At 46.0% G+C, this 8,968-nt stretch overlaps 1 protein-coding gene across 2 annotated transcripts; it reads right to left on the reverse strand.

Moving 5' to 3' along the window:
- Positions 1-1,398: 1,398 nt before the first annotated feature.
- FST (follistatin) lies at positions 1,399-8,471 on the reverse strand. 2 transcript variants are annotated; one of them, XM_061364987.1, is made up of 7 exons: positions 8,417-8,471; positions 7,584-7,666; positions 5,392-5,583; positions 4,759-4,977; positions 4,173-4,397; positions 2,905-3,135; positions 1,399-2,183 (listed from the first exon to the last, which is right to left on the reverse strand). In XM_061364987.1, exons 2-7 carry the CDS (start codon positions 7,663-7,665, stop codon positions 2,101-2,103), a joined length of 1,032 nt encoding a protein of 343 aa, XP_061220971.1. In that variant the 5' UTR covers position 7,666; positions 8,417-8,471; the 3' UTR covers positions 1,399-2,100. The 2 variants fall into 2 exon arrangements, with proteins under 2 accessions (XP_061220971.1, XP_061220972.1); XM_061364988.1 differs by lacking the exon at positions 8,417-8,471 and having other exon boundaries at positions 2,980-3,135; positions 7,584-8,022.
- Positions 8,472-8,968: the final 497 nt, after the last annotated feature.

Raw genomic sequence — 8,968 nt, forward strand, 5'->3', positions numbered from 1 at the left:
CCTTCCAAAGGGACTACTTGTCTAAATGAAGCAACAGGAGGATGAAGGGCAGATGTTTTTTACTGTTACTTTGAATACAATATTATAAATGCACAGTTGTAGCTTTTATGCATAAAGGAATACATTATATTTGCTTTGGATAATGCTAAACGATCCATAACAAATTAGTATTTACAGTAAAAAATACAGAGAAGACTACAGCAGGAACAGCTTTCAAATATGATTTGTCTTTAAACAAAATTGGTAAGTCAATTTCTGCTTTCAGGCTGCAGTTCACAGCAGCATTTAGAACACCACTGAATAAGGTATTTAGGTACATTTTTAAGTTTTATGTGGTATGAGAAATTTTGTTAAATGGGGCCTTATTTGGGAGAACATCATAGCCAGGTAGATTTTGGTCCCTGCTGTGCTTATGGCTGCTTCCTTTTTTCAGTTCACTGTATTAGTATTCATTCTTAAGTGGGTCCAGTTCATCCAGTTTGAATATTAATTCACCAGAAAGAACTTGAGAATTATCTTCCTTTTGTGAAAAAGTAATTTCCAAATGGTAATGTGCTCTTTGATGGTTTTGGTTTTTGGTTGGTTTTGGTGAGGTGTTGTTCTGCAGTACTTGTTACCTATCTTGAATTTGGGCAAGTAGGCCCCACCTTGCTTTTTCTATTGGTCATCTAAAATGGTGATACAACTGCAACCTCAGTAACATGGATCTGAAGCTCAGCAAAATTTCAAAAACATATTCAACACCTCCTCGAAATAAGGAATTAAAAGAAATTAGAAACTTTTTATTTAGTGAATGGAGAAGGAAACCAAAATACTGCATCTCTTCCCCTCGCTCACTGTACTTCGATTTAAAGTTAGTGCCAATCAACTGAAGACATTGCTCCTGTTTGAAAAAAAAAAAAAAAGGGTTTCCTGAATCAATGTTAGCTTAAAGCTTTGGCCTTAACCAATGTGTTTCACTGATAGCCACACACAAGGCTCCTTTCCCCTAACTACCTGTATACTGTCTTTTTTGCACCAGAAGGCAAGAACCCTTTAGAACCAAAGCTGAGGACTACCTCTAAGGAAAATTCCATTTTATTATTTTTTTTCACTCATCATTTATTTACAAATACACATTATAACTTTTATATACATTGCACATTTACATGGTAGAAAAGTACAAAACTATATATTTAAATGAATTTATATTTAACTCGCCATGTTTGAAAATATAAAATTGCATCAGAAAAAAAGTATTATGAAAAGCAAGAAACTTGAACTGATAAAGCTTTGATATAACTTTTAGTGACACACTGATTGGGAAAGAAAACTTTGAAAGTGGTACTGAAAGACCATCTTAAAGGAAACACCTGATAAAGCAGTTATGCATGTTACAAAAAAAAAAACCCGAAACAATAAAAATAAAATAAAACCTTTATTCTTATTACAGTAAGCCCTGTAGTTAACAACCTTCATAATCCGATTTCTTTGGGTCTGGAATTTGTATAGTACAGTATAAACGCTCAAAACATTGAGATCACTTCAGTACATGATGTGATCAGAAGTACAGAAAAGTGAAGTGGAAGAAGTTTCCTTAAAGATTGCCTCACTGCACCCTGGAAGTATACTTAAGTCAGTTACAACGCCTTTTGGTCAGTCAAGATTCCTTGTAAACAAAAACCCGAGGAGCTTTTACGTACAGAACCGGCAAGAAGAAAATCCAATAAATAAACATAATAGAAACCAACATGCAAGTTTGTTAAACTGGAAAAGATTTAACATCAGTGAAACAGATGAGATCATGTGGGTAAGCTCTAAGGAATGGACTTTTATAGTTTGCAAGAAAAAAGAAAAGCTTTACTTTACAAGCAAGAGACCTCACAATAAATAACACTGCTCTTCCCGTAACGAATAAATTTCTTCAAAAAACAAGGTGTACAGTCAACCAGACATTTTATGTATAAATTATAAAACATGACACAGTATAAATAAATGTCTACGAGACTCAACTATATGTATACTTTTTTTTTTTCTCCCCAAAATAAATAGGCATACACTTATGTACAGTATGGACATTGATTTTGTGCCCAATGGCTGTTCCAATAAGTGATGGAGCTTTTACCACTCTAGAATGGAAGATATAGGAAAGCTGTAGTCCTGGTCTTCATCTTCGTCTTCGTCCTCTGGGTCTTCATTAATGGCTAGATGGGGGAATACAGGGGAGCTGTTGTTTAAATAAGGACAACAACAGCGCAGAAGCAGCTCAGTGCATGTTTTCAAAGCCCTCTGAACAGCCATAATACAGCGTTGCATTTTATGCGACTTGTAGTGAGATGCTCTTTGGCATCTGCTGTTATGCAATAAGGTTTTTTATGTGTAATCTATGAAGTCAAAACTGCAGAAAGTTCTGAAGAATCAATGGCTCAGGTTTTATTGGCAGATTCCTGAAATCAAATGAAAAGCGCTCTTGCGTTCTAGGTTTAATTGTTTTGTGTCCTTCATTCAGAGTTAGAAGAGGCAACTGTGCTCAACCAGATGCCCATGTGCTACCATTAGGCTTGTTCTTTTGGACCGAGTTAAGAGTTTATCAGGGCGTTAATAAAGCAATCAGCGAAGCACACGAGAGCAAAGTAGAAAAAAAAAATCACTAGAATTACATTCTTAGGGCAACCCCTTTCTGACAGAATGACTTGTCCTTTGAATATCCCCAAAAAACCCAACTTGAAGGTCAGCTGGTTGTTGATCTATTGCATTTAATCAGTAACCAAAGTGTGTGCATGATAGGTACATACGTATATGTCACCTGTGCTGTATCTCAAATCTCCAAGTCGAGCTTTCTTATGTTTAAAGGCGTAAGTCTTCAGTACCTAGGGATTGCCTTCAGAAGCTTTAAGTGTCTGCAGAGTTAAAAATCTCACTTACAGTTGCAAGATCCAGAGTGCTTTACTTCTAGAAGCACACCCATGGAGCAGGCTGCCTCTTTCATGGCACACTCACTTGGGTAAGTGGTGTTATCGCTGGCACAGACTGCCTCGTCTGACTTGCTTTCAGGGCAGAGCTCATCGCAGAGGGCGCACCGACCTCTGCCAACCTTAAAATCCCACAGGCATTTCTTCCCAGCACTGCACTGAATGTCTTCACAGGATTTGGCTTCTAAAAATACACACAGGATACAAGAGGTAAGTGAAAAGACAAAGAAAAAAGAAAAGCAACAACAAACAACCCCAAACTCCTTTCCCCCCTGTGAACTGTGAATAGACAAAACTCAGATGCAGGAGATGTGATGATACTTGCTGATTTTGCTCAAGCAAGTAGTCCCTTGGACACCATTGCCTGTCTATATGTGGGGGAGGAAAGACAGCTGTGCCAGCAGAGCTTGGCCCTGGGAATACAGAATTACATTTGCCTATTGTACATGACTTTCCTGCTTTGTTTGAAGTCTGTGGAAATTCAGCTTTCCAAATTAGTGGTAAGTGCAGAATTTGTCAACACATTCAGCATTTCTAAATCAATTATTTTTAAACTAACCCACACAGAGTAGTTGCCTACAAGACTGGAAAGAGAATTCACCTCAATCTTTGCCAACTAAAAGCAGCCTCCCCCAAATTTCCTCAGCAGTTTTGGGGAGCAGAGCCTGCCCTGAAGGTGCTTCCTCATAACATGTTTCACTATCAGTCCTTTCTGGAAATCACAGTACAAAATGTCAGGATGCACAGAGATTATTTTCCTATCTTCACCCACCAACTGTCTCCAAACTCTGCATTATTTCTAAAGAGGGAAAAGTGATCAGATGTTTCCAATTAAGTTAAAGCAAGCTTTGCCAAGACCACTTGAAGACAATTGTTTCCAGGAATCCAGATCCACTGAATATCGAGACCTTGTTACACTGTAACCATGTCATCATCTATTTAATGGCGGCTACTTCTCCCCTGGATACTAATGTCAGCACCCACAGTGACAGCAAGAGAAGCAGGATCAGTCCCTCTACTCCCTCACCCCTTCTGCAGCCTTTTCTGGGGCAAAGGTCTCCCTGGCTCTCCTTCTTCTCGTGGGGAGCACTAACCCAGGCTGCTGGAAGCCTGTCCTCCCCCCCAGCACTCACTACGTCCATCCAATTGCACACACAATACTCTGAAACCGCTGACCGAGGAAGCTCCCCCCCACCGTTACCCTCCTACCAAGATACCTACTGATGCATTTTCCTTCGTAGGCTAATCCAATGGATCTGCCCAGTAGACAAGTAGCTTTCCTCAGGTGGCAGGCGCTGGCGTAAGTGATGCCATCATTCCCGCAGAGATACTGTTCAGGGGAGGTAGGCTCTGGGCAAATTCGATTACATGTCACACAGTAAGCGTTGTTAGTTTGGTCAACCACACACGTGGAGCTGCCGGGGCATAACACATCCCTGCAGGTCTCTGAAACAAAGACAGAAACACACAGCGATTAACAGGAGATCCTGGAGCCCTGCTGAGTAGTAAAAGGGTGACACAATGAAACAAATGATCAGGTTTGCCTTCATTGGTTCTCACCATTTAAGGGCAGCTGGAAGGAACTTTCCCAACTCTGAGTAGCTAGTGGGACACAAGTGCTGCTAAACTGTGGGGAACCCTCAATCCACCTAGGGCCTTGCCTGCTGAGCATGGTTTAGCTACTGTCTCCCAGCATTAGGAACACCACTCTGGTTCCTGTGGGGAAGTACATCCAACAGCTCCTCCCTACACTCAGACACACACCCTTTGGCATTTGAGGGAGATGGGATTAGATATGCAAACCTACTTTTGCATTTGCCCTGATACTGGACTTCAAGTTCGGGCTGTTCTTTACATCTGGCTTTGAGAAGGGCACACTCGTTCCTGTAGGTTTTCCCATCTAAGCCACACACGGGACCCTTCCAAGTGATATTAGAGCAATCCGGAGCACAAACACACCGAGGTTTGTTCTTCTTGTTCATTTTACATTTCTTCCCGGGTCCACAGTCCACGTTCTCGCATGTTTCTGATGGAAGGAAAGAGGCACCACTTTAGTACCGAGTGTGCAGAACAGACCTGGTGTCAAAACTGCTTGAAGAAAAAAAAGACACTGTGACCCCAGAGCACAGAGACAAACACCTTCCCCCCACCCCCCTCCGGGAAACACCACTCCAGGGAAATTGCACCCGCCGCTGAGGGCTGGGGCAGATGGGCAAAGAGGAGGTCGCTCCCCTCCTCCCGGCGACCAAGCAGAGAGGGGGTCCCCTCACCCATCCCGGGGCCGGCACGAGACGCTCCTCAAAGCCCCAGCGAGAAAGGAGGCGGGAGGAGAACGCGCTGCCCCCGTCACCCCCCTCCTTTCCTTCCCAACTCCTCCTCCTCCCCCAGGCCCTGCCTGCACCGCTTCAGGGCCAAGAGCAGCTCGCCAGCACCCCCTCACCTTTGCACGGGATGCAGTTTGGAGCTCCCCCATTGAAAATCATCCACTTAAAGAGCGTGTTGTCGTTGACGTCCTCCTCCGTCCACGAAGTCGTCAGGCGGCCAGTCTTGCAGCACTCCTCCTTGCTGAGGTCGGTTTTGTAGAGGACCTGGCAGCGGCCGTTCCGCGCCTGCCGGAGCCAGCAGTTCCCAGCTGCGGGGGGGCCGGGGGGACAGACAGACAGACACCCAGCCGGGTCAGTGGCGGTCGCCAGTGACCCAGACACAACACGTGCGCCTCGCAGTGACTTTTACTAGACTGTTTACTTTTATTTGTCCCGTTTCATAACCCGCAGCTACTCCGGCCCATTGGGCAGAGCAGTCGAAAAATTAAAAAATAATAATAAAAGAAATTATAAAAGAAACAAAACCCTCAACCCAACAAACTGACCCCACCACCACCACCACCAAAACAACCAACAACCAACCCCCCAAAACCCACCCTCCCCCAAAAGAAACTCGGAGAAAACCCGATCAAAGCACGACGAGGCAGTTTTCGGAGGTATTTATTCCATATGTAGAGCAGAAGGAGCACTGCCGGCACGTGACAGAGGCTTGAAAAGGATGTGCATTTAAAAGGGAATAAAAAGAAAATCGCGCTTGCAAATTCCTTCCTCCTCCCCCTGCCCTCTCCTCCTCACCGTGGCTGCACAGCAGCATTGTTTTAGTGCCGCACAGTGTTTCAGTCTCAGCCCATTTTGCAATCTGCACGAATTGGGAACATTTGCTCTTAGCGAGGTCTTTCGAAATCCCCACATTTTGCTGCTTCTATTAACAAATGTCTTTCCTTCACTAAAATAAATCAGCAGAGCTCCAAAAAGCGAGCAAAGTACATAAAATACAAGGGCACATAGAGTAGGAGGTCCCTACAGAGTTTTAGAAATCGATCAAGCTGGAAAAGTTGTAGGTGCCGTCTCTCCCGCACGCATTTCAGAGGAAAGTACACTGACCTTACACCGGATAGAGTGGGTTTGGGGATTTTTTTTTTCCCTTTTTATTTTTTTGCTAGTATCCCTGTTATTCGTGGAGTCAAGCCAAGAACATTCGTCCAAGCAACTCCCCCTTTTTTAGCTGGAGAGTTTTGGTTGGGATGAGTCTCTCGTGAATAACCAATGTGACTTCTCGAGCAACTCAATACCAATTGATTCTGGTGCTAATCCAGCCAGGTCTCGATCCTGCCTCCTTACTCCGATGGGAATGTACCGCAGCGAAGGGCCAGGATCGGCCAGACGGGACGTCGCTGGGCGCAGGGGAAGATCCCCCTTCATCCTCCCCTCACCCCCCCGCGCTAAAAATCATTGCACAAACAACGCCTCTAAAAAAAGAAATAAAGTTTTACGCCTCACTGTTGCCCACATTAGGTTAGTTTATGCTCTAGTGGGGAAGAAAAGGAATTAAAAAACATAGAACAAGCAATGGTAAGACATCCAGGTTGCAGCTGGAGCACAGTCAAGGTACGGGAAAAAAGCCCCCAAACTAAAAATCAATATTCCCTAGTGTCGAAAGAGGGCTCTTAAGAGTTGTCAAAAAGCAGGTTCAGGTTTGTTTTGCTTGCAAGAAAAAAAAAAAGGCAACAAAATACCCCAAACCAATTAATTTAAGCCTAATCTTCAGTGCAAGGGAATTTACAACACTACCATTTATTCACATACACCAAAAAAGGGGAGGGGGGGGGGGGGAGGAGGAAATCCTAATATTAAAGGAATGTCCGGAAAATGACCACTTACTGGTTTCTAATAATGTCAGCTGTAATCGTGGGGCTCCCCATCACCACCTCTCCTTCCGTCAGGAAGGAGGCGAGATAAAAATCTGAGCTAAATTACCAACAAACTTTGAGCACTCGAGCGGGAGCTGCGACTGGGAAAGTTCCCTCGCGATGCTGCTCTTCATTCACGCTGCATAATAACAGTAAATACCAAGAAACATCCTTATCTGTCCTCTGTGCCTATGCAGAGCAGTGCTAAGATCCGCTCAAAAAGGCATCTAAATGACACCTCAGTACAAAGCAATCCCATGCCCACAGTTAACTTCTGTCCTGTTGGACCTTGGAGAGAGGCGCTTAACACCGCAGCCAACTAGACCGTGCCCGAAAGACGGAAAGCAATAGTAATAATAATATATAAACACATCTGCGAATAAACCGTCTGGTCTTACCCTGCACTGTGTGATCTTCCATGAAGTGGCACAGAAACATCAGGAGTAAGAGCATGCCCGGGTGGATTCTCTGATTTAACATCCTCAGTGTAGCAGCGAGTGAGAGACACAGAGACGGCGTGAGGGGGAGTAGGGAGAGGGAGCGAGCACTAGCCAGCCTGCTTATGATCGCTCTATTGAATGAACGTCAGGCTCTGAATGCAGTCTCTCTTTAAATCTATACGGGGGTCCTAGCTGTCTGCGGTGGGCGGTCTCCTAATGTGTGTGTGTGTGTGTGTGTGTCTGCTCGGGGGTGGGGAGATTTAAAAAGTTCAGTGTGAATCAGGTGACATTTTCCACCTTCTGGAAGCCCTCTCCAATTATCTGCTCTAGGTGCACGCACACTCCGGCGCGCACCCGCGCAGCCCCGCGCGCCGCAGAACCCGGAGCCCTCCGGGGCGCCCGCGGACGGCAGCACGTCGCCTTCGCCGCGGAGTCCCCCGCGCCCGCGCAAGCCGGAGACCGGGGGGGTCGCGGCCGCTCCAGGGGCGCCCCTGGCCCCCTTTGCGGAGAAGCGTTGGGAGCTGGGGGGGGGGGGGGGGGGCGGGGCGCGGAGGGTTCCGCGGCCGCGGAGAGCTGTCGTCCTCGCGCGAAGCAGCTGCTAAGATTAAACCTCGCTCCCCGCGCCCGCGAGGGGCGGCTGGGGCGCGCATTGCTGGCTCAGAGGGAATCGGCCCCCGAAATACCCCAGCCTGAGCCTACCAACGCACCGACCTGCCCAAGCCCCAAAACAACAACCGACAAAAAACCCGAAAAATCGAAAAGGAAAAAAGAACCAAATAAAAGTTTAATACCTAGGGCTGTGCCCAAGTGACAGCCTTTTCAGTGGGAGCCCAGGAGGACGAGACGGGAATGGGGGCGACGTAGGCGGTCTCCTTTCAGAATCAGAAAAGATTGCAACATCGATAATGAACTTCTAGGGCACTAGTTTATTAAGCACAGTCTGGCATTATTCTCCCCTTAGAAAAGTTGGCGGTCTCTCATTTATAACATTTTTTGGCACCGCTGAATGAAACTGAGTAGGCGATATTTCCTTTTATACAAAACGATTACTTAACGGAAAATGGTATTGTTTATTCAAAAGCTGCCTTTTAAATTTCGATTCTTTCGCTTTTCTGAGCGACCAAAGCACAACAGACTGCGAAGTATGCAGACAGGAATGCCCGGACAGTGCCGGGTCAGGGGCCGGTGCGCCGCGGCCGCCCGCGCCCTCCGCCGGGCCCTCCCCACACCCCTCCTCCCGCTCCCGCCCCACGGTACTGCGCCCCCCCCCCCCCCCGCCCGCCCCCTCCCCACAACTGCAAATAACTCAGTGATAACAGATTTTTTTCCACCAACTGCAGGAG

Source organism: Neopsephotus bourkii, unplaced genomic scaffold, assembly GCF_033783945.1.
Source record: "Neopsephotus bourkii isolate Nb327-2 ecotype Australia unplaced genomic scaffold, CSIRO-AGI_Nbou_v1 NB_1263, whole genome shotgun sequence".
Lineage (NCBI taxonomy): Eukaryota > Metazoa > Chordata > Aves > Psittaciformes > Psittacidae > Neopsephotus > Neopsephotus bourkii.